This window comes from Moschus berezovskii, chromosome 1 (genome assembly GCF_049115385.1).
Source record: "Moschus berezovskii isolate FMDL1 chromosome 1, NW_MosBer_1.0, whole genome shotgun sequence".
NCBI lineage: Eukaryota > Metazoa > Chordata > Mammalia > Artiodactyla > Moschidae > Moschus > Moschus berezovskii.
In genome coordinates, this window is record NC_142460.1 from 87,413,196 (window position 1) to 87,440,158 (window position 26,963).

The 26,963-nt window shown below is 38.5% G+C and overlaps 1 protein-coding gene across 1 annotated transcript in view; it reads left to right on the top strand.

Moving 5' to 3' along the window:
• Positions 1-26,538, top strand: part of STXBP5L (syntaxin binding protein 5L) — a 347,821-nt gene extending 321,283 nt beyond the window's left edge. Inside the window, exons 25-29 of the mRNA XM_088837386.1 lie at positions 14,521-14,881; positions 18,789-18,954; positions 21,281-21,392; positions 24,987-25,207; positions 25,765-26,538. Of these exons, the coding sequence (XP_088693512.1) occupies positions 14,521-14,881; positions 18,789-18,954; positions 21,281-21,392; positions 24,987-25,207; positions 25,765-25,806 (902 nt within the window). The 3' untranslated portion in view covers positions 25,807-26,538. The remainder of the gene's footprint in view (positions 1-14,520; positions 14,882-18,788; positions 18,955-21,280; positions 21,393-24,986; positions 25,208-25,764) is intronic.
• The last annotated feature ends 425 nt before the right edge of the window (positions 26,539-26,963 follow it).

Consider the following 26,963-nt stretch of genomic DNA (forward strand, 5'->3'; position numbering starts at 1 on the left):
ATAATCTCTTCATCTTGTTTTGAAGCCATGCCTCAAAATTTCTTCCATTTTTATCCTAATACCTAGAGAATTTGACCCCAGTTATAAGTACTGCTGCTAAAGTATATGTTGTATTCTCTTCCTACTTTCCCTCTTGAAGAGATGTGATTCCTTCTGTTATTCGAGTATTTTAAAGTTTATTCTTATCAATAACTTTTACTCTTTTCCATATATGAAAAAACTATCTGAAAAACATTTCTAAAGTAAAAATAATTTTATTAATATATAGAATAAGGGATTTTATTTTAAAAGAACACATATGGTATGATAGGTTAGACAGAGTTGTGTTTTCTTTGTTAACTGGAATGCTAAATTCATACAGATGGATTGTTACTGTGGGAAGAATATTCAGCTCTCTACTAGCGAGGCAAATTCAGATAAATGTATTGTGTGTGTATGGCCTAAACAACACGAGTTCATTTTCTCACACTTCTGGAGGCTGGAGGACCAAGATTAAGGTGCTGGCAGGCCTAGTTTCTTCTGAGCCCTCTCTCCTTGGCTTGCAGTGGGCCACGCTCTCACCATATTCTCACATGACTGTCTCTGTGTGCTTGTACCTCTGGTGTTTCCCTGTGTATCCTAATCTCTTAGAAAGACTTTTGGATGAGGGCCTACCATATCAGGCTCATTTTAGGTTAATCACCTCTTTAAAGGCTTTGTCTCAAATATGATCACATTCTGAGGAACTAGGGTGTAGGCCTTCAATGCATGAATTTGATAAGGGGAGGAGGGGAAAAGATCCAGCCCATAAAATGCACTGTATTTTAAAAGTTACTCATTAGCACCACTATATTTTCATTGTAAACATATTTCACAGCAAGAAAACATCTTTTACTTTTAAGGAAATATGAATGATTCTCTTGTAATGATTGAGAGAGAGCCAGATCAGTAACGTCATAATGATTTTTTAAGTTTTAGTTCAATCCACTTTTTAACTCAATAAATTTTTATACAGATTGGATATCTAATACATGGCACGTATTCCTCAAATATTTAAAGGTAAAAATCAAACCCCTGTATACACAAGCATACAACTGTGAGTGAAAGACAATTTTCTAGTAAGAGATATTCTAAAAAATATGGTTTTCTATGCCACAATCATAGAAATAAACATGTCTCTGGAACTAATTTAATGAATCAGTACCATAGGAAAGTTCTTCAACATTCTTAGCAAACAGACTTAGGCTTGAAATGATGGGAAAATACAAAGTGAGTATAGATTTAACTTAATATTTGGGCATCTGGTTCATAAATATTTGCAAACCTCCTTAAAGAGAGATAATGGGAAGCTATCTTCTCCAAGTTTCTATGTCAGCCTTCTTTCAAGACTTTGGTTATTATATCAGCATCATTTTATCATTTTAACAAATGTACCACACAAACATAAGGTGCTAATAACAGAGGAAAGGACAAAGAGGGCATATGGGAATTCTCTCTACCATATGCTCAATTTTCTGTAAAACCTAAGACTGCTCTAAAAGTTTACAAACTTAAAAAAGCATTACCTGTAAGGCAGAAATCTTGAGTCCAGGTTCAGATTTGTTTTATAGTTAACCACTGAAAGAGAAAAAGCCTAATTGGAAGGCATAATTTATGACAATAAAAAAAAAGGATGGAGTTCCACAGGGAAGACAGAAAGCCAATACAAAGTAGAAAACTCATCCTCTCCTCCCTCACATCCCACTTCTGACTCCGTCTTCACCTTCTTCCCAGTATCTACTCTGCATCACATCCCTGTTCCACTGAGCTCTGTCCTATTGTAGTGCTATGGATTATGGGAACCATTTTAAAAGGTGTGGAATTAGAGGCATTTCCCTCTTTCATAGTCAGTGCTAAAGTGGGTGACATGCTTTCAGGCCCTGAATGGGTTTCCCTGTCAAACAATGTTAAATTACTTTTTATCAGATGGCCTAGAAAAATTTCTCTGAGTCTAGCAATTTCCTGAAAATACAATCCATTTTGAAATTTATTCACCCGTTTTTTTCAACATATGTTTCCCAGTTCAGTTCAGTCGCTCAGTCGTGTCTGACTCTCCGCGACCCCATGAATCACAGCACGCCAGGCCTCCCTGTCCATCACCAACTCCCGGAGTACATTCAAACTCATGTCCACAGAGTCGGTGATGCCATCCAGCCATCTCATGCTCTGTCATCCCCTTCTCCTCCCGCCCACAACCTTTCCTAGCATCAGACTCTTTTCCAGTGAGTCAACTCATCATATGAGGTGGCCAAAGTATTGCAGTTTCAGCTTTAGCATCAGTCCTTCCAATGAACACCCAGGATTGATCTCCTTTAGAATGGACTGGTTGAATATCCTTGCAGTACAAGGGACTCTCAAGAGTCTTCTCCAACACCACAGTTCAAAAGCATCGATTCTTCGGCGATCAGCTTTCTTCACAGTCCGACTCTCACATCCATACATGACCACTGGAAAAACCATAGCCTTGACTAGATGGACCTTTGTTGGCAAAGTAATGTCTCTGCTTTTTAATATGCTATCGAGGTGGGTCATAACTTTCCTTCCAAGGAGTAAGCATCTTTAAATTTTCTGGCTGCAATCAGCATCTGCAGTGATTTTGGAGCCCCAAAAAATAAAGTCTGACACTGTTTCCACTGTTTTTCCATCTATTTCCCATGAAGTGATGGGACCAGATGCCATGATCTTTGTTTTCTAAATGTTGAGCTTCAAGCCAACCTTTTCACTCTCCTCTTTCACTTTCATCAAGAGGCTTTTGAGTTCCTCTTCACTTTCTGCCATAAGGGTGGTGTCATCTGCATATCTGAGGTTATTGATATTTCTCCCGGCAATCTTGATTCCAGCTTGTGCTTCTTACAGCCCAACATTTCGCATGATTTAGTCTGCATATATGTTAAATAAGCAGGGTGACAATATACAGCCTTGACGTACTCCTTTTCCTATTTGGAACCAGGCTGTTGTTCCATGTCCAGTTCTAACTGTTGCTTCCTGACCTGCATACAGGTTTCTCAAGAGACAGGTCAGGTGGTCTGGTATTCCCATCTCTTTCAGAATGTTCCACAGTTTATTGGGATCCACACAGTCAAAGGCTTTGGCATAGTCAATGAAGCAGAAATAGATGTTTTTCTGGAACTCTCTTGCTATCTCCATGATCCAGCGGATGTTGGCAATTTGATCTCTGGTGCCTCTGCCTTTTCTAAAACCTGCTTGAACATCTGGGAGTTCACGGTTCACATATTGCTGAAGCCTGGCTTGGAGAATTTTGAGCATCACTTTACTAGCGTGTGAGATGAGTGCAATTGTGCGGTAGTTTGAGCATTCTTTGGCATTGCCTTTCTTTGGGATTGGGATGAAGACTGACCTTTTCCAGTCCTGTGGCCACTGCTGGGTTTTCCAAATTTGCTGGCATATTGAGTGCAGCACTTTCACAGCATCATCTTTCAAGATTTAAAATAGCTCAACTGGAATTCCATCACCTCCACTAGCTTTGTTCGTAGGGATGCTTTCTAAGGCCCACTTGACTTCACATTCCTTGATGTCTGGCTCTAGGTCAGTGATCACGTTATCGTGACTATCTTGGTCGTGAAGATCTTTTTTGTACAGTTCTTCTGTGTATTCTTGCCACCTCTTCTTAATATCTTCTGCTTCTGTTAGGTCCATACCATCTCTGTCCTTTATCGAGCCCATCTTTGCATGAAATGTTCCCTTGGAATCTCTAATTTTCTTGAAAAGATCTCGTTTTTCCTATTCTGTTGTTTTCCTCTATTTCTTTGCATTGATCGCTGAGGAAGGCTTTCTTATCTCTCCTTGCTATTCTTTGGAACTCTGCATTCAGATGCTTATATCTTTCCTTTTCTCCTTTGCTTTTCGCTTCTCTTCTTTTCACAGCTATTTGTAAGGCCTCCTCCGACAGCCATTTTGCTTTTTTGCATTTCTTTTCCATGGGGATGGTCTTTGTCCCTGTCTCCTGTACAATGTCACGAACCTCCGTCCAGAGTTCATCAGGCACTCTATCAGATCTAGTCCCTTAAATCTATTTCTCACTTCCACTGTATAATCATAAGGGATTTGATATAGGTCATATCTGAATGGTCTAGTGGTTTTCCCTACTTTCTTCAATTTAAGTCTGAATTTGGCAATAAGGAGTTCATGATCTGAGCCACAGTCAGCTCCTGGTCTTGTTTTTGCTAACTGTATAGAGCTCTCCATCTTTGGCTGCAAAGAATATAATCAGTCTGATTTCGGTGTTGACCATCTGGTGATGTCCATGTGTAGAGTCTTCTCTTGTGTTGTTGGAAGAGGGTGTTTGCTATGACCAGTGCGTTCTCTTGACAAAACTCTATTAGTCTCTGCCCTGCTTCATTCCGTGCTCCAAGGCCAAATTTGCCTGTTACTCCAGGTGTTTCTGCTGCTGCTGCTAAGTCACTTCAGTCGTGTCCGACTCTGTGTGACCCCATAGACAGAAGCCCACCAGGCTCCCCCGTCCCTGGGATTCTCCAGGCAAGAACACTGGAGTGGGTTGCCATTTCCTTCTCCAATGTGTGAAAGTAAAAAGTGAAAGTGAAGTCGCCCAGTCGTGTCCGACCCTTAGCGACCCCACGGACTGTAGCCCACCAGGCTCCTCCATCCATGGGATTTTCCAGGCAAGAGTACTGGAGTGGCTTGCCATTGCCTTCTCCAGGTGTTTCTAGCTCATACTAATTAATTAGGCACTGGGCATGCAATGGTGATCAGGACACAGAATGATTTTCATTCTCAGATTATTTGCAGGAAGAACAAAAGTAACCAGAAAATTACAATAAGGGAAGTAAACAGTACTGTGGCAGCATGAGAGGGGGATTTGGGGAAGACCTCTCTCACAAAGCATCTGTCTGAAGTGGGAACAGGTTTAGAAGGGAGCTCTGCACAGTACTGATATTTAAGAGAAATTCAGAAAAGCATAAAAAACCTAGAGGTAGCACAGTTGAGTCAGTTTAATGAGATGGAAGAACTAGAGCCTATTATACAGAGTGAAGTAAGTCAGAAAGAGAAAAACAAGTATCATATTAACGCGTATGTATGGAATCTAGAAAGATGATACTGATGAACCTATTTGCAGGGCAGCAATGGGATGCAGAGAACAGACTTGTGGACACAGTAGGGGAAGGAGAGAATGGGACAAATTGAGAGTAGCATGGAAACATATATATCACCACGTGTAAAGTACATAGCCAGTGGGAATTTGCTATATGACTCAGGGCGCTCCAACCGTTGCTCTGTGACAACCTAGAGAGGTGGGGTGGGGTGGGACATGGGAGGGAGGGGACATATGTATACCTAGGGCTGATACATGTTGATGTATGGCAAAAACCAACACAATACTGTAAAGCAATTATCCTCTAATTAAAAATAAACAGATTTTTAAAAGGAGACCAAAAAAAAGAAAAAGCACCACCTAGGGGGTAAAAGGAGCATGACATAGCTAAAACTTAGGGCTATAAACGGTGCTGAGGCTGGAAAAACAGGCAGAGGAATAGAGGACCGTAAGACCACAAAAAGGAGCTGGGAGAGACTTCCTAGATCTCTGGGGGTTTTTTGTCGTTGTGTACAAAGATTGTGACATGGTATGCTGTTTTTCTCTAGAACACTGGTGGTTAAATTTTGTAATTGTAAAAAAAAAAACAAAGAAATTGTAATTGTAAAAACTTCAAATACAGAGGAAGGTAAATGAAAATTCTGCCACGAGTAAACTCTCCCCCTTGTCTGTCCTATCTCCACCCCTCCATACGTCTGCCCCTAGGAATTTTACTCTCCAACAGTAATTCTGTGAGAAATTTGCTGAGATTCTAACTTTAAAGCTCCTTACTTGAAGTATAATTGACATACAAAAAATATACATATTTATTGTATGCAACTTGATGAGTCTGGACATAAGTAAACATCCATGAATCTATGACCACAATCTATGCCATAAACATATTCATCACTTCCAACAGCTTCCTACCCCTGTAATTTTGAGACTCATTTTAAATTTTATCTCATTTCTATGTAATGCTTTGTGCTACCTGCTAACAAATTATTCTGTAATTATCAATTCTGCCACATGATGTGTCTATCACTGATTTGTAAAAAAAATATATATTTTCATGGTTCAGTATCAAACTCAAACTCATGATTAAACTGAAGATTCTCCATAATAAATTCATTCTCTTTACCCCTAAACTGTTTCTTCTTTCTCTTCTCCCCATTTCTATTGATAGTTCCACAATACTTAATGACTTCCATCACTTCCATTTCTTTTATGATTCTTGTTACTTACTCTGCCTCTGTACTGGTCTTAATTCCAGTACTGTCTTTATCTCCTGATTTTTATGCATCGTACTCTCTGATACCTTCACTTATCCATAGAAGCAATTTCTTGGAAATCGATGATCTCTATAAGCTCAGCCTTGTTCTACCTCTTTAACCTAATTTCCTGCTACTTTCCAGCACCAGTTCCCTGATTTAGCCAGTCTTATTTCTTCTCTTCCCATTTCTCTTTGCCACCTGTCGATCGTCTATCATTGTTAGATGTCATATGAACTTTTATATTTGTTGTCAAAATTTTGGAAAACTTGTATCAAATTTCTTGGGAGCTCTAAGATTTGAAAGAATTAGAATAATTTTCTACAGACTAGCTTTTAGCTCCATCCATTTTAAATATCAAATCTTATTTGTTCTACATTATTTATTTCTATTGTTGACATAATATATAATTTGTAGTATGCTCTTCAGCCCTGCACTTTCATGTCAGATTAACGCTGAGCTGTATCACGGTAGTAGGAGTCTTCCTGGGAGCCATTGCTATACCTAGAAGGATAGCAGTAACCTAGACACAGTAGTGACAGTGAATCATCTATTAATACATAAATCTACTAAACTCAAACTAAATGTATCTCCATCTTTTTTCCTCTTTTTGTATACTGAGTATATGACTCTAACTTACTAATTCAGTTTTTTATTATGTATTATATAAGCTTAGATATGTTTTCATCTGTATATTCTCAACACTGTAAAAGTATACCAGAGATTATCTTCTTACCTTTTTTAACTGTTATTTTTCTTACCATATTCTTGTTTTGTCCTTTGCCTACTGACAGAAATATCTCACTGACTTACCCTCTACTCTAGACTCCTAGCCTACTCCCTATGTCAGACTTACTTGCCAGCATTTAATTCCTTTAAAATCCAGTTATCTGATGAAGAACAATTTATGCAAATGTACAAATGAACAAATGTGCTCTTAAGATATAATATGAAGCTAGTTAGGCTTTTACTGGAAATCAATTAGTTAAAATGAGAAGGATATGGTTTTTAATCTCAAGTCTTAAACCTTGATAAGAAATTTCATCACCTGATTTCTATGCACCATATTCAGTTAGGGCCTTTCCATATAAGATATATATTTTAAACATATTTGTGAAATTCATACATTATGTCTTACAGACTTCATTAAAAACAGATACAATAAAAATATAGTTCAAATATAATGACTGTATTTGACTCAACAAGTAAAATCACAGCCTAATACAGAAAAACAAACATACTTTCCACTTGCAGCAGCTCTATTTGTTGTTTACAGTTCTTATTACTAGCTGTACTGGATGTGTTTATAGCAATTCTATTTTTCCCAAAGTAAATGTACTATCACTTGAAACTGCTGAGTATAAAGTATGAAATCTGAGTCTTTAACAGCTATACACATGGAAACTATTAAGATTTTTAGATATTAAAAAAGCAAAATAAAATGCTCTCCCAAAACAAATGAAATCTCACATACCATTTTGTCACATGCTGTTGTCATGCATTCAAACTTTTGCTGGAATTTCTTTTATGGAGAGATTAAAAGAACATATCTCTTTGTGAAAATCGAATGATCTAGATATATAGTTTTTATAATATAGTAGGATAACCTAGAAGAAATGGATAAACTCCTAACAACATACAAATATCAAGACTGAATCATGAAGAAATAGAAACTCTGAATAGACCTGTAACTAATAAGGATATTTGATCAGTAATAATAATTTAAAAAACTCTCAACAAAGAAAAGCCCACTTCTCTTTTTTAAAGGACTTTTTTCACATTAACTTATCTTGGTTGTCTGGACAATAAATTCTCATCAACACGGAAATGTGAACTAAAGCACTAAATCACTGCATTTTAGAGTGACAGAGCACCTCTATTCCAGAAGCCATCACTTTAATCTGTGTCAGAACCACTTGAAGGGTTAGAGCACAGATTGTAACATTCTGGCTCCATTCCCAGAGTTTCTAATTCAGTTGGTCTGGGGTGCAGTCTGAGAAATTGTTTAACAAGCCACAAGTGATACTAATACAAATGCAATTTTGCATGCTAGGATGAAAAAACAACAGCCCTTCCTCCTCCTGGGTTTTTCCTTTTTGACTCCTTCTCCTTTACTTTCACACAACTACCACGCTCACAACACTTCTGACACCAGATAAATGGAGGCATTCTCCACAAACTAGTCTCTGAGATACCAGCTGAGCATTCCACAGTTTGACTGAATTTGGACTGTCCACATGGAGATGGTCCCACAGGGTAATGGCTCTGAACCCCCCCTTCAGATGCCAATACCAAGTCAAGTCAAGGTTGTCACCTATTCTTCTGACCAAGAAGACCTGAGGCTTCCACAGCCCCCTCCTCTAGTTCAATTCGTTTTTCTAGAGCCACTTACAGAAGCTTAGAAAAACTTTACTTACTGTTTAGCAGTTTCTTATAATAGGATATAGCTGAACATCTAATGGAAGAGATGAATAGGGCAAGGAATGTAGGGAGTTACATGAAGCTACCCCTTCCATGCCTTCTCCAGGAGTGTCACTCTCCCCACAACTGCTGCTGCTACTGCTAAGTCACTTCAGTCGTGTCCGACTCTGTGCGACACCATAGACAGCAGCCCACCAAGCTCTGCCATCCCTGGGATTCTCCAGGCAAGAACACTGGAGTGGTTGCCATTTCCTTCTCCAATGCATGAAAGTGAAAAGTGAAAGTGAAGTCGCTCAGTCGTGTCCGACTCTGTGCGACCCCATGGACTGCAGCCTACCAGGCTCCTCCGTCCATGGGATTCTCCAGGCAAGAGTACTGGAGTGGGGTGCCATTGCCTTCTCCTGCCCCACAATGGTACCTGCTCCTTAACCCAGAAGCTCTTCAAACCACCACCACCCCACCTTTGGGTTTTTATATGGTTTCCTTACACAGATGTGATTAATTAAACCAGTGGTGATTGAATTCAATCTCTAGCTTGTCTCTCTGCCCCAGAGGTGGGGGTAGGGCTGAAAGTGTTAACCTTCTAATCACCTGGTTGGTTCCCCTGGCAGCCAGCCCTCAACCTTAGGTGAGACTCCAAAATCACCTTATTAACATAATGAAAGACACCTGTATTCTTATCAGGTAATTCCAAGGATTTTAGGAGCACTGCACCAGAAACAGGGACAAAGAGCAAATACACACTTATCATAAATCATAACTTCATGCATATATAATATGGTTAACCACAAACCTAGTTCATAAATTTAATTCTGCTTCCCAGGTGGCTCAATGGTAAAGAATCAGCCTGCCATTGAAGGAGATACAGGAGACATAGGTTTGATCCCTCAGTCGGGACGATCCCCTGGAGAAGGAAATGGCAACCCACTTCAGTATTCTTGCCTGGAAAATCCTATGGACAGAGGAGCCTGGCAGGCTACAGTCCATGGAGTCGCAAAGAGTAGGTCATGTCTGAGTGACTAAGTGCACAGACACAAACATACACTTTATTTCTATACCTGTGCAGCTGAATATGGCTGGAGAAAAATAATCAGACTAAATAGTCTCATTTTGAAATAATTCATCAACAACCTCTAGTGGGTTCCTGTACTGCTGGGGAGTCACACTATAATACTCTAGTCTTCTCTCCACCCTTAACAATTACATACTTTCTCCACTCTCCTCAGAGCTCTAATACCTTCTCTACTGTTTTCAATCTCAGTAATGACCATGTCTTCTTTCACTGAGAAAACAATCAGATGAGAACTTCAGCAGCTGCCTCCATCACCAAGATTGCTACCTTCTTTCCTGTTATTGTGATTAAACTGTGTAAACTCCTGACTTGGTGAACATCTCCACTTATACACTAGATCCTGTTCCCTTTCACCTACACAAGAAAGTCAATCCAGCAATCTTTCCTGTTTCCTTTATGTATTTATTAGATCAGCATACAAACATGCTGTTATTTTTCCCATTAAAAGAGAAAAACCCTCCTTGAATCTATGCTCCTACAATGCCCCATTTCACTTTGTCTTTAGTGCAAGATTCCTTGAAATATTTAAGGAATATTATTGTCATATTCATTATTTTCAGTTTTATTCTCCCATTCTCTTGAGTGCATTCTGAGCAAACTTTCTCTCACATCAATCAACAAAAGCCTCTACATAGGTCATCACTGACCTCATTGCTAAATTCAATTCTCAAGTCACATCTCATCTGAAATCAGCAACTTACTGCACAGCTTACCATTATCCCTACCTTATAACATTACACTTTTCGCTTAGATTCCAGGATACATTATTTACCCAGTTTTCTCCCTACCTCTACAGCTATTCCTTCTCAGTCCCCTTTACTAGTTCCTCTACATTTCACTGGACTTAAAATCAGCATTCTCAAAGACAGACTCCTTGAATCTTTCCTGTTTTCTATTTATATCCAAGTCCTACATGAAATCAGCCAGCCTTACTACTTTAAATGCCACTTGCAATCTCGTGGGTCATATATTTATATTTATAGTCTGAGTCCATCCCCAAGTTTCTGATACAGGAATCCAATTATTTGACAGCCACTTGGATCTAATAGGGCTTCCCTGGTGGCTCAGATGGTAAAGAATCTGCCTGCAATGCAGGAGACCCACGTTTGACCCCTGGATCAAGAAGATCCCCTGGAGAAGGGAATAGCAACCCACTCCAGTATTCCTGCCTGGAGAATCCCATGGAAAGAAGCCAGGCAGGCTACAGTCCATGGACTCGCAAAGAGTTGGACAGGACTGAGAAACTTATACTTTCACTTTTCACTTTTGGATCTAATAAGTATCTCAAACTTATGTCCCAAACTGAGTTCCTAATATTCCTTTCCTTTCTTCCATTGTCTTTCCATATCTATTAATGACAATTCCATCCTTCCAGTTTCTCAGGTCAAAATAAATACTTGTTGATTGAATGATAAAGATTTTAGTGGGAAAGACTGATAATTTGGAGAGCTAGAATAAGGCACACTTCTAGCCAGTAAGACCTCTTTTAAGAGGAAAATCCTCATTAGTTATCTGTGAATTATTTACTGTAGACTGAACTGTTAACATTTTATTACAGAAGTTCATAAACTTAAGCTTCCAGTAATGTGTATTTCTAAAATAGTAAGGTTGTAATTCTGACTTAAAGCTTTTTTTTTTTTTAAGTTAGAAAAGATTAAAGACAGAGTCATAAGATTAATAATACAGTGGTGGGATTCTCAGGTGGCTCAGTGGTACCAGAGCAGGAGTCACAGGAGACTTGGGTTCAATCTCTGGGTCAGGAAGTTCCTCTGGAGGAGGAAATGGCAACCCACTACAGTATTCTTGCCTGGGAAATCCCATGAACAGGGGAGCCTCGTGGACTACAGTCCATGGGGTTGCAGAGTCAGACACAACTGAGCACACACACAAACATGCACAGGGAAAACTTAAACCTTGTATAAAACTAATGAAAAGAATATAATCAGAGCATTTTTTTACCACAAATTAGGAAACAAAACAGATATTTGGGCAAGGCAACTTATTAAGAAACAGTCATTTTGATACTGACAGCTTTGTAAGCATCAGGCGTAAGGAAAATGGCTTACAAAATGTAGATTTCTTGTTTTTTTTAACCTACTTGAGGCTATCTCTAAATTGAGGGTGTTGTTAATATATACTTCAGAAAGTTTTTCCATGGTGTGCAGCAATGGAAATATGGGAGCTTTTTTTTTTGGGGGGGGGGGAATAGATGGATCACTCCTAGATGAATACTAATTAAATCATTCATCATAGCCCTTGGCAGATATTTTTCTTCTTGGTAGGTTGAGAGCTGGTCTTTCATAACTTGACCCTCAGATTAAAGTACCTGAGCCCCTGCTCCCTTATCCCTGTCAGACATTTACAGGCTTCTTGATTTTAAAAGTGGGTTTAAAAACACAACTGAGATGTTAAAGCATCTAAACATGTTACTTTGCATTTTATAAATCTTTAATACTTTATAAAGTGTTTTCTAAATGGAATGTATTTGTATAATACCCTTTCCAAGTCTCTGGTACACGTACACTCTTGAGGTATGTCAGCCTGGGATAGCTTCCTTATTCTCTCTACATGCATACTCAGTCACTTGATCATGTCCAACTCTTTGCAACCCCATGGATTGTAGCCCTCCAGGCTCATCTGTGGAATTTTCCAGGCAAGGATACTGGAGTGAGTTTCCATGCCCTCCTCCATTACTCTCTGCTGCTGCTGCTGCTAAGTCGCTTCAGTTGTGTCCAGCTCTGTGCGACCCCACGGCAGCACACCAGGCTCCCCCATCCCTGGGATTTTCCAGGAAAGAGTACTGGAGTGGGGTGCCATTGCCTTCTCCGCCATTACTCTACACGATGTCAAAGGACAAAGGAAAGAAAAGGCTGCTCGGGCACTGCTTAGGAAAGAGTCTGGAAGAGTCCAAAGGTCAATCTATCCCAAGTTACCTCCTAAGCCATTGCAGTATCCAATCTCTGTGACTGGTAAAAAATCAGCCATAGGTAATAATCTGGCATGGATGTTCAACCTTGGAGAATCCAGGTGAGTAAAACATTTTTCTGTATAAAAGAAGCATAAGCCTGAATAAACACCAAATTCAGTTTGTCTTTTAAAAAATACAATCAAAACTGCTAGCATGAACTAGATATTTAAATTTCTTTATTTTTTTAATGGGTACATTCAATGAGAATTTTTATTTCAATTATCCACAAAACAATATAATAATACTTTATAAAAATATTAAGTTTTAGGCTACCATTATTCATTAAAAAAAGTGTTTGTGCTAGAAGGCTGTTTTTACCAACTTCCTTTTTTGGTAAGGAAAACAAATTAAGAGGCTGAAGAAAAGCTGCTGGAAAAAAATCTTCAAATGTACAAACTTGTTTATTTTTCTGGAACTGCTCCATTCAATTAAAACCTAATGAATGCCATCAACTTTTTCTGGCTTATTTTTCAGAAGGGAATTATTGGTACATAAACATAAGTTTCAGAGAAGGCAATGGCAAGCCACTCCAGTACTCTTGCCTAGAAAATCCCATGGATGGAGCAACCTGGTAGGCTGCAGTCCGTGGGGTCACGAAGGGTCGGACACAACTGAGCGACTTCACTTTCATTTTCACCTTCACACATTGGAGAAGGAAATGGCAACCCACTCCAGTGTTCTTGCCTGGAGAATCCCAGGGATGGGGGAGCCTGGTGGGCTTCCGTCTATGGGGTCACACAGAGTCGGACACGACTGAAGTGACTTAGCAGCAGCAGCAGCAAACATAAGTTTATCCTTTTTAAAATGCTTAGAAAAATTGAAATATCATAGTTCACACAAAGCCCTTTAAAAATCTGAAGTCACAGGTTGAGGATGTAAAAGGTAAATGATGACAGCAGTCGTCTAGATATTTAAATTTCATGAAGTATTCTGAGTATTCATTTTCGGAAGAAGAAAAATAGTATTTTCTAGTGAACGAGTCTATAAAGAAATGGAATCAGATGACATGATTATCTTTTCAGTTGAAGTTATTCAGTAACTTAAAATTATAAATTTTCTGAAAAAAAATTTTTTTAAAGTATTTTAATGAAAAATGCAATGGCAACCCACTCCAGTACTCTTGCCTGGAAAATCCCATGGACGGAGGAGCCTGGTAGGCTGCAGTCCACGGGGTCACTAGGAGTCAGACACGACTGAGCGACTTCATTTTCACTTTCATGCATTGGAGAAGGAAGTGGCAACCCACTCCAGTGTTCTTGCCTGGAGAATCGCAGGGACGGGGGAGCCTGGTGGGCTGCAGTCTACGGGGTCGCACAGAGTCGGACACGACTGAAGCAACTTAGCGGCGGCAGCAGCGGTGTAGTGTAGTGAAAGGACACTGGATTAAGAATCAGGAAACTTGAGTTCCAGTCCGGACTCAGTCAGTAATTCATTGTGTGTCTTGGCCCAAAACGCATCATCTTTCTGGATCTGTTTTCTTATTAATATAATGAAAGGATTTGATGAGTTGATGTCTTAGACTCCTTTTAGCATTTACCCATTCTGATTCCAAGTTACTGCAGCTGATAAATTCACAAACCGACTGATTTATGTGTAATACGGCAATATTATGACACTATAAATTATCATAATATAAAAGAAAACATTTGTCACCCATAGATGAATAGCACCTGTTTTAGAAAGAATTTCATGTTCCAGTGATGTGGAATTATTTTTATAGGTACATTCCTCTCATTGAAAGGAGCTGTCCTAACATTCTCCTGTATGGACCGAACTGGTGGGTTAATGCAACCACCGTACGAAGTTTGGAGGGATCCAAACAACATAGATGAAAATGAGAAATCTTGGAGAAGGAAACTGGTCATGAACTGCCCCTCTCCATCCCAAGAAATAGGAGATCATCAGTATACAATAATCTGCTCAGAGAAACAAGCTAAAGTCTTCTCACTGCCTTCTCAGACTTGCCTCTATGTTCATAACATCACAGAAACATCTTTTATACTGCAAGCAGATGTGGTGGTCATGTGTAACAGTGCCTGCTTGGCATGCTTTTGTGCCAATGGGCATATCATGATAATGAGGTATGTGCTGTCTTTATAAATTATCTGGTAATCATAACAGTGCAAACAAGGTAAAATTATAAAAAGTATATGTGTAACATGGAAGATATTATTAAGAAGCAACCTGAGATCATTGTTTCATGTTTGTGAATGTTTTATTGCTCAACAATTTGAGGAGAGTTTGAGTTTATTTTAGGTTCTATTTGTTTGCTAAAAATGCTTTGCATTGTGAATGAAATATATGTTAACTGCCATCCAGGAATCTAAGGAAAGATTGATTCTCCAGTCATTCACACATTCATTCAACAAACATTGATTGAGCATCTATCTCCCAGATGCTATGCTAGGCACAGGAAATATGAAGATGAATAAACCACAAGGAAAAGAACTGTTACCTTTACTATGTTTCATAGTACACACAAGAATTTTCTATACAGAATTTAATTTTATCCTTATAACTTCTCTAGGACATAGGAAATGAAGTATTATCTGCTTCCTCTATTTTACATATATTAATAAATTTGCCTGAGGTTGCAAGTCTAGGAAAAAGTGAGATCAGCACTGAACAGTATACTAAAAATCATCCCTTTATTTTACCTGCTGTAGGCATTAAGAAATACACATGGAGGAAGAGTTTGGGGTGGACTTTTGAACTGAAGTCATAGCTATATTGAAGGCTAGGTAGAAACAGATGTGAGGGAAATTTTCTGAATGTAAAACCGATTGGTTGTGAAAGATAATGGAGGTCGTTAAATCTCAGGGTAAAAGAAATTAAAGGTGAAAATTTTTTGTCATGAACTTGGTTAACAGTGATGTCATTAATAGATAAGAAAGTCAGGAGAATTTGGAGAAAATAAGTCTGAGAATGAATACTTGGAATATGAGGTGCTAATATGCCAGCTTGAAGCGAGCAATTTACAGTCTAGACTCTTGAAAAATAGAGGTGGAAGATTCAGCTCTGGAAATCATCTATGTGAATGCATTAGTGAAAGTTTTGGCAGTGAATGAAATCATCAAAGACAGTATTAAAAAAGAGGAGAAAGAGACTGATCTGGGGACAAAAATTGAGGGAGGGGGATGCATATGAATACATCTATATAGTGGCAGAAAGAAAGAAAATCCAGCAAAGGAGATTGTGAAGCAGTCATCAGAGAGCTAGAAAAAGGATCACAGTAACATAACTTCATGAAAAGGATAGAAGGATATATATATATAAAGGACAGATGACTACCAAAACTATGATCAAGAGTTAGAACAGAAAGATCAAAGAATTTGGGTACAAGAAAAAACACTAGATGTAGATATTAGTGATATTTGAGAAAGCAAATCTTAGGAGCATAGTGAAGATAAGACTAAATTTCAAGGGAGGCAGGAATAGAGGCACTGGCACAGATCAGGGATTGACAGACTATAACCCCACACAATATCCACTCTACCCTCCACCCAATATGATACCGTATAGCCTGCAAGCTAAGAATGGTTTTTACATTTTCAAATTGTTGAAAAAAAGCAGAGAAGAATATTTCATGATATGTGGAAAGTATATGAAATTCACATCTCAATATTCATAAAGGTTTGGGGAACACGACCACACGACTTGCTTATATATTGCCTATAAGAAAGAGCGTGTACACAACAGGCAAGACTTGAGTAGTTGTAACTGAGATCACATGGCCTACAAACCTTAAAATATTTACTATTTGACTCTTTAAAAAAAGTTTGTGAATTCCCAAGACAGAGTTCTTTTGGGAAATTTTGGTAAAAAGAGAGATGGGAGATAAGAAAGTAATTCAAGAGTGAAACTGGGATTTTGAGAGTGTTTTTATTGTTATATTTTCTTTAATAGGGGAGACATGAGTAGATTTATAAGCCAAAGAGAGGTAGTTAGTGGAGGGGACAGTTTTGAAAAAATAAAAATAAAAACAATCATTTACAGTCTGCTCATTCTCTTATATGTTTCTTATTCTTTATCTGATTTCTTTTCTCAAATTCTTTTTAGAGATTTCTGAAGAGGGCCATTCCAGTCTTGCTTGAAAATAATGACTTATTTCCTAGGCACGCCTTAGTTTAGAAGGGGAAAAAAAAATGTGTGTACACTCCCCTAAGCTCACATTTAGTCACTCAGAATTTTTCTTTTAAATTCAAATACATTACAGTGTTGTCACAATTGAAATTTTAGCTTGATAGTGATAGTGAGAATTCCAGAAAAAGATCTACTTCTGCTTCACTGACCACGCAAAAGCCTTTGACTGTGTGGATCACAACAAACTGTGGAAAATTCTTCAAAAGATAGGAATACCAGACCACCTTACCTGCCTCCTGAGAAACCTGTATGCTGGTCAAGAAGCAACAGTTAGAACCAGACATGGACTAGCAGATTGGTTCAAAACTGGGAAACGAGTACGTCAAGGCGGTGTACTGTCACCCTGCTTACATGCAGAGTACATCATGAGAAATGCCACACTGGATGAAGCACAAGCTGGAATCAAGACTGCAAGGAGAAATATCAACAATCTCAGATATGCAGATGATAATGGCAGAGAGTGAAGAGGAACTAAAGAGCCTTTTGATGAAGGTGAAAGAGGAGAGTAAAAAAAACTAGCTTAAAACTCAACATTCAAAAAATTAAGATCATAGCACCCAGTGCCATCACCTCATGGAAAATAGATGGGGAAAAAATGGGAACAGTGGCAGATTTTATTTTCTTGGGCTCCAAAATCACTGTGGACAGTGACTGCAGATATGAAATTAAAAGATGCTTGCTCATTGGGAAGAAAAGCTATGACAAATCTAGACAGTATATTAAAAAGCAGAGACATCACTTTACTGACAAAGGTCTGTATAGTCAAAGCTATGGTTTTTCCAGTAGTCGTGTATGGATGTGAAAGTTGGACTATACAGAAGGCTGAGCGCCTTAGAATTGATCCTTTAGAACTGTGGTGCTGGAGAGGACTCTTGAGAGTCCCTTGGACAGCAGGATATCAACACAGGCAATCCTAAAGGAAATCAATGCTGAATATTCATTGGAAGGACTGATGCTGAAGCTGAAACTCCAATATTTTGACCACCCAATGCGAAGAGCTGACTCACTGGAAAAGATGCTGATGCTGGGAAAGATTGAGGGCAGGAGGAGAAGGAGACGACAGGATGAGATGGTTGGATGGCATCACCGACTCAACAGACATGAGTCTGAGCAAACTCTGGGAGATAGTGAAGGACAGGGGAGCCTGGCATGCTGCAGTCCAACAGGCTGCAGTCAGAAACAACTGAGTGACTGAACAACAACAAAACAGCCAATCAGTAAGACACCTGAGACATAGTGTCATTTGGATGTGCAAATTCTGATCTATTGTTTATAACTAATTCTGTAACAGTCCCAGTCATTAATCACACCTTCAGTATAGGTGCCATAAGTCATAGGTGATTTTCATTTTCTGTGTATAGAGGAAGTAAAGGAATGGGGAGGAAAGCCACTCCATTCCCAGGCATAGTGAACTAGACGCACATCAGTGTATAACCTCAGACCCAGGAATTTCGCCTTAAAAAGAGACAATGGAGCAAGTATGCAGGCAGCCACTTTCTAGTTATAGTGTTTCTGTCATAATAAAAGATTACAACAGTAGGAACCTGTGAAATTCTGCACAAAGCATTTTGATATTGCTGGCCAGTATATTTAATCTAGCCTTCAAGGACATCTGCTAAGTATCTGTATGGATTAAAATAGAACTGTACCATAATATTTTGTGAAAATGATTTTACATGAAGTTCTAGTTTACTACCATTGAGACTTCAAGAAGATAAAAAGAAACAACCATAAAATAGTGGTATAAGAACTAGTTTTATGTAAAGATCGCTATATTTTATATACAGAAATTAAAAGCTTCTAACAACTTGATATTGAAATGTGGATTTGGTTTTTTCCACTCAGCTTACCTAGTCTTCGCCCAATGTTAGATGTTAATTATTTGCCACTGACAGACATGCGGATCGCACGGACATTTTGTTTTACCAATGAAGGACAGGCATTATACCTCGTCTCTCCTACTGAAATTCAGCGGTTAACTTACAGCCAAGAGATGTGTGATAATCTACAGGTAGGTCATTTATGAATAAACATTGAACGTAGTTGTAAAAAGAGAATGAGAGAGATGTCTACAAGCTCCAATATTACTAGGCTAGACAATAAACATGCCTGCCCTAGAACATGTTTTGAATATATGTTCATCCTGGTGATGCTACCAAGTTCTAGTATGGTTCCATATATACACAGAAAAAAAATAAGAAAAAAGGGGATGTGGGAAGAATGTGGAGATCATATATATCAGTGGTTGTTCTGTTTATTTTGTTTTGCCTACAATTCAGAGTTAATAGACTTAAAAAGAAAAACCTTAATTGTGGGCCACACAAAATAAATATGTACCCTACAGGTTAGAAATGGATATTTGTCTTTGATCATAGCAGTAAGCAGAGTTTAGAAACAAAATAAATAATTTAATCTTGGTAAGTAAATGTCACAAAATTTTAAAAGACATCTTAGGGATTTAATTGGTTTCTCTCCCTTATTTTAGAGAAAAGAAAACTAAAATTCATTACAATATAGAGGTTCAGAGTATAAGCTCTGAACTATTTATACTGCATTTTGCCTACTGGTATAACTTTGGCTATTTTACTTAATCTACTTGTATGTTCTACCTTGAAGCATTACTGTGAGAATTAAGAAAATTCATGTAAAGCACTGAGAAGAGTGCCTGGAACATACTAAGTTTTAAAAAAATAATAATAAATGTTATTGAACATATACTTAAGTTTTTTATATGCCTAATACTTGGCTGGACTGTAGGAGTACAATCATAAACAAGATACAAGTCCCTGCCTGCTAGTGTGGAGGGAGAGAGAAATAGATAACCACAATATTCTGGAAAATGGTTGTCTGTACATGGCTGTGCCAGTGCTGGAGAGACACGGTAAGAGAAGACTGGGTTAATGGAGCAAAAGGGAAGGGGTAGTTAGAAAAAGGTTGTGAAGGATGAATAGGAGCTGTCCATAGGGAATAGATGGCTGGAGGTGGGAAAGGTAATAATATTCTTGACAGAGCAGAGGCATGTGAAAGCCCCAAGGTTCAGGAAACTACTAACAAAGTACAGAGTTGGGAAGTGGACAGAGTGAAGGAGTGCTAATGGAGACTTAGTCAAGAATAAAGCTCGGAACACCTTGTAAGCTCCTTAAGAAATCTGGCATTTATCCCCAGGGCAATAGGAAGTCATTGAAAAGGTTCAGCAAATTTGTTTATTAAAACTAATATTCTGGTTGCAGTATGACAATTTGTTTTGAAGAGTAAAGGCTAAAAGTAGGGAGAACAACTTGGAGGTATTATTTTTTAAATAATTAAGGCCAGAAATAATAGCGGCTTGAAATAAGACAGCCAACAGTGACAGAGAAAATTAGCATATTCAATGACTATAAACTGTGATCGGTTGGATTGGAGGGTTATTAGATAGAGGAGTAAAGAAAAGGAAGGAATTAATAATTATTCCTGTATTTCTGGGTTGGGGAACTAAGCAGATGGTGTAGTCATTTCCAAAGAGAAGGGATTTGGCAGGAAAAGCACAGGTCTAGGAGTAGAGGTGAGGGGGGACGATGATGACAGTTACCCTGCAAGTTCACACACAAACCGATACTAGCTCACAAATCTGACTTCGGATTGAAGTTCCTCCAAACCCATGGTTCTCAAATTTTAGTCTGCTTTAGAAAAACCAAGGGCTTCCCTGGTGGCTCAGATGGTGGTGGTCTGCCCACAGTGTGGGAGACCTGGGTTCGATCCCTGTGTTGGGAAGATCCCCTGGAGAAGGAAATGGCAGCCACTCCAGTATTCTTGCCTGAAGAATCCCATGGACAGAGGAGCCTGGCAGGCCACAGTCTGTGGGGTCGCAAAGAGTTGGACACAACTGAGTGACTAACACACACAGAAAGACCAAAGCAAGTTAAAACATTTTATATCAAGTTAAAAGTTAGAAAAAAGTTAGAACAAGTTAAAAATAAAGATAACCAGAGCATATCTATGAAATTCTGATTAGTATATGGAATAAAATCTGTGAATTCTGTAATCAGGATTAATCTGTAAATTAATCCTAGAGTGAATATTAGCTTCCTATGCTTTCCAGTTGTAGAAGGAAGAAGACAAGAGGTCAGAAAAGTGAATATTTTAGGATGCCAGTTCTTGGAGAAGGGAAAGGAAAGGAAGAAGGTGGTGGAAGAAGTGCCAGAGAGAGAGAATTAGAAGCTAAGCAAAAGTTACCACGAAAATATATGGGGAACAGACTTTTCAGCCTTTTCATGACGCGCTCTAACCTGCCACCATGTTATCTTTTGATCTATTAATCTATTCTTAGTCTAATGCTTTTTTCTTTAAATTTGATATAGGACATGCTGGGAGATTTGTTTACTCCTATAGAGACACCAGAAGCTCAAAACAGAGGCTTTCTCAAGGGCCTGTTTGGTGGAAGTGGACAAACATTTGACAGAGAAGAGCTCTGTGAGTAAACTCCTGATTACAAACTATATCAAAAAACAGACGACCTCTTTCTAGACGAGGGCTTTGCATCTATACCATGAAAATTATTTGTTTACCAAACATGAATAGAACTGGTCACTTTGTTTTAGAAACAGTTTAACAAAAATAGTACATGTAATTCATACAAACAATGAGTAAGCTAATAAATGTGTCATTTGCAGGTAGATCAGACCTGCAAGGCAAGGTGAAAGCACTTGGTTACTTAAATCTGAAAAAATGTTTTTGAATCTGCCTGACTCTAACTACTTCTAAGAAACAAGTTCTTTATTCAGAATTCAAGGTTTACCAATGGTACAGAATAAATCACTTAAAAAATATCTACCAGAGACTCTGATGAACAATAATCAAAACACAGTAAAAAGGAACATTCTGAGAGAAATTAACATTTTCCGGATTCTCTCACCCACTATGTGGTCACTATAGATCAAAACTCCTTTTTCCTTGAATTTTTAACTATGGAAAATATCTAGGAAAATATCTTCCATAAAATGGACTATTATTCAGCTATAAAAGGTAATGACATTTGATACCTGCTAAACATGGATTACCCTTGAAAACATCATGCTAAATTAAAGAAGGAAGACAAAAAAGGCCATGTATTGTATTATTCTTTTTGTACAAAATGTTCAGAATAGATAAATCCATAGAGACAGAAAGTCAGTAGTTGCCAGAGACAGGGCAAGGAGGGACTTATGGGTACAGAATTTCTTTGGGGGTGATAAAAATATTCTAAAATTAGCTGGTGGTGATAGCTGCACAAGTCTGAGAATCAGTTAAAAAGTACTTAACTGTACACTTACAAAGGATGACTTGAGGAATTCCCTGGAGGTACAATGGTCAGGACTAGGTGCTTTCACTGCTGTTGCCAGGGTTTGATCCCTCGTCCGGACCTAATATACAAAGCTATGCACTGCAGCTAAAAAATTTTTTCAAAAGGTGGGAGGTGGTGGTGGTGGTGATGCCCCGGGGTGAGGGGTGGCAGTGGCTATGAAATTTATATGTGAATTATATCTCAATAAGGCTCTTATTTTTAGAAAACTTAATCTAGATCCCACTCCTAATGTTACATCCTTGGGACTGCTCACTAAAGCTATTTTTCAATTTTTAAAAGTTCAGTTCAGTTACCCAGTCGTGTCACTCTTTGCGACCCCATGAACTGCAGCACCCCAGGCCTCCCTGTCCATCACCAACTCCCAGAGCCTATCCGAAACTCATGTTCATTGAGTTGGTGATTGCTATCCAACCATCTCACCCTCTGTCATCCCTATCTCCTCCTGCCCTCAATCTTTCCCAGCATCAGGGTCTTTTCCAATGAGTCAGCTCTTCACATCAGGTGGCCAAAGTACTGGACTTTCAGCTTCAACATCAGTCCTCCCAATGAACACCCAGGACTGATCACCTTTAGGATAGACTGGTTGGATCTCCTTGCAGTCCAAGGGACTCTCAAGAGTCTTCTCCAACACCACAGTTTAAAAGCATCAATTCTTTGACGCTCAGCTTTCTTTATGGTCCAACTCTCATATCCGTATGTGACTACTGGAAAAACAACAGCCTTGACTGGACAGACCTTTGTTGACAAAGTAATGTCTCTGCTTTTGAAAATGCTGTCTAGGTTGGTCATAACTTTCCTTCCCAGGAGTAAGCATCTTTTCATTTCATGGCTGCAGTCACCATCTGCAGTGATTTTGGAGTCCAAAAAATAAAGTTAGCCACTCTTTCCCCATCTATTTGCCATGAAGTGATGGGACCGGATGCCATGATCTTAGTTTTCTGCATGTTGAGCTTTAAGCAAACTTTTTCACTCTCCTCTTTTCACTTTCATCAAGAGGCTCTTTAGTTCTTCTTCACTTTCTGCCTTAAGGGTGGTGTCATCTGCATATCTGAGGTTATTGATATTTCTTCTGGCAATCTTGATTCCAGTTTGTGCTTCCTCCAGCCCAGCGTTTCTCATGATGTACTCTGCATATAAGTTAAATAAGCAGGGTGATAATATACAGCCTTGACATACTCCTTTCCCTATTTGGAACCAGTCTGTTGTTCCATGTCCAGTTCTGACTGTTGCTTCCTGACCTGTATACAGGTTTCTCAGGAGGCAGGTCAGGTGGTCTGGTACTCCCATCTCTTTCAGAATTTTCCACCATTTATTGTGATCCACACAGTCAAAGGCTTTGGCATAGTCAACAAAGTAGAAATAGATGTTTTTCTGGAACTCTCTTGCTTTTTCGATGATCCAGCGGATGTTGGCAATTTGATCTCTGGTTCCTCTGCCTTTTCTAAAACCAGCTTGAACATCTGGAAGTTAGGGTTCACTTATTGCTGAAGCCTGGCTTGGAGAATTTTGAGCATGACTTTACTAGCATGTGAGATGAGTGCAATTGTGCTGTAGTTTGAGCATTCTTTGGCATTGCCTTTCTTTGGGATTGGAATGAAAACTGACCTTTTCCAGTCCTGTGGCCACTACTGAGTTTTCCAAATTTGCTGACATATTGAGTGCAGCACTTTCACAGCATCATCTTTTAGGATTTGAAAGAGCTCAACTGGAATTCCATCACCTCCACTAGCGTTGTTCGTAGTGATGCTTCTTAAGGCCCACTTGACTTCACATTCCAGGATGTCTGGCTCTAGGTGAGTGATCACACCATCAGGATTATCTGGGTCGTGAAGATCTTTTTTGTATAGTTCTTCTGTGTATTCTTGCCACCTCTTCTTAATATCTTCTGCTTCTGTCAGGTCCATACCATTTGTTCTTTATTCTGCCCGTCTTTGCATCAAATGTTCCCTTGGTATCTTTAATTTTCTTGAAGAGATCTCTAGTCTTTCCCTTTCTATTGTTTTCCTCTATTTCTTTGCATTGATCACTGAGGAAGGCTTTCTCATCTCTCCTTGCAGTTCTTTGGAACTCTGCATTCAAATGGGTATATCTTTCCCAAAGTTACTTCATTAAAATTAAGTAAAACTGAGTTTTATAAATGATGGGGAAATTTTTAATCTTTTATAAAGTAATAAAGTTTCAACATATGTGTATTAATGCCCATAATGCATATATATCCCATTGTCTAGTATTTACACAGGCACACAAACACACACACACACTCAGATTTAAAAAAAAAAAAAAAAACTACTGAGGGCTACAAAGCCTGATAGGAAAATGAACACAGATGATTTGGAATGCCCAGCTGGGCAGAAATTTAAATAAATCATCAGGCCTGAGATGGGTTAAATATGAGGTTACAATAAAATTGTGAGCATACCAATGCCGTAATGTCAAGAAATGCAATTATGTCATACTGTATGAACCCCTCCCCCACATACACAATGAAACATATGAGCAACTGAACTGAACTGAACAATATCTCAGTCTCTTTCATAGGCATTTTTCTTGGGTAAATGCTAACATCTCCAAATACATATATATCTATGATAGGAACAAATATGTCTCTCATGAGTATTATGACAATAAAATTCAATATAAGTAATTTGTTTGCTCATAAGCCTGACTATACTTACTTGAATTACTGAAAAAGTGTTTTATATTGCTATTGCTTGAACTCCCAGTTGGGGAAGCTTCCGCAGGAAAAGCATCACGCAGCCTCGCACAGCACATTCCTGGACCAGGTGGTATAGAAGGGATGAAAGGCGCTGCCGGAGGGGTGATGGGAGAGCTGACTCGTGCACGGATCGCACTTGATGAGAGAGGACAGAGGCTAGGAGAGCTGGAAGAGAAAACTGCAGGCATGATGACCAGTGCAGAGGCATTTTCCAAACATGCACATGAGGTAAGCAGACTATGTAATTATAGGCATCTTCATCCAGTAATAACTTTAAACATTTGGGTTCTGCACAAGAGAGCCTAAACAGAGATGCCACTCTAAGTAATGATATGTGAGAGCCAAGGTAACTGGGACCTAGGTATATGTATTATAATTCTCCTTGGATTGGGGAGAAAAAAAGTTTGTTTTTTTTTTAAAGTATTATATTAATACTTCTTTACCTTAGAGGATGGCTTTAAAGAAAATTATCTATACACCCAGTGTATCAGAACCTAATGAGGTACTTAGGTTTATTATACGATCCCCCTCAAGAAGGTGTGAGGGGCAGCAGAGGCTGAATTCACATATTCCGTTTTGTCTCAATCATTAAAAAGCATTTCCTCTCAGGCAAATCTTTAGAGCTTGACTGGTTTGTAAAAATATCTATCTGTAGTTTATTTCACAATATAAAGGTCGTTTTAGAAGTTTTGAGGTTTTGGTATGCATGATGTGCTCAACATAAGCTTGGATTAGCACTTTTAAATATTTTTTTAACATCTTATGTGACTATTTTTTCTTTGCAGTTAATGCTGAAATACAAGGATAAGAAATGGTACCAATTCTAAACTTCTAAAGAAGCTATGACTGCTTTGAGAAACCATTATTCAGGGAAACCAAATTTATTCCCAGCATCAATATTCAACTGCTAGAAGCCAGTTTCTTCTACAAAATGTTCCATTACCGTCCATCTGAAGTTATCATAAGAGAGACTTATCAGAGACATTGTACAACCCAAGGCTGGAATCCTGGTTAAAATCCCAAGATATGGCTGAATTTGCCTTTTCCCACATGGAATGGAGCTATCATCTTGGCATATCGTTTGCTAAGGATTTACATTTAGGAACTACGGGGAGTCCTTCTGATTTGAAAAAATCCTGTACAAACAAAAAGCATTAATGCACTTAATGAAAAAAAAATTGCATGATAAATTAACATCTTAAGAGGAAAAGAAAAAAGCATGTTGTGACAGAAGAAAAAAAAAGATTTATGGTAAACTATTTTTATAAATTGGGCCACACCTGACAATTTAAAAAAAATCTGCATTAGAAGATATCAGTGCATTTCAAGTACATTTGCGATACCCAACTGACAAAGCAAACAAAACCAGAGTTTTCTTGTCATCTATAACTTTCGTTATATACTAGGACATTATTGAATTCTTATGTCAAGAGTCTGATTAACATTGTTCTCGCTCCATAATATTTTACATTATTCACAGTTCTCAGTCATAATCAAATATAGCCAGTACAGTAAATTAGTCCTAACACAATTATTTCCATCACCTTCAGAACAAGTTGCTATTTTTAGTCACAACCAATGCAGGGTTGGGTCACCTTGGAGCATTTTTTTTAGCTTGGCTTATACTCTGCAGGGGAGTTGACAATAGGTTTGGGGAAACTAGACTTACAAGAACAATGCAGTTAGCTTTGAGAACTGATTTCACGCACTCTGGTTTCAGTTTCTGAAGTGATATATTTTTAATGCTCCATTTGTATCCTTGTCTGCCAACTACACAGTATATTACTGTTCAGTCCCCATGGGGTCTTCAATTCAAAGGTGCTCTTGCAGCATTATACTCACAGACCAAACTGGTCATTCTCTAGTCTGATTCAGTAAAACCTCAGTTAATATTTCAGGAAAGGGATTCTGACATTTCTGATTAACAAGGGCTTTCATTAGAAATTGCTTTTTGGTTCAATATTTATTACCAAGTTATAAAATG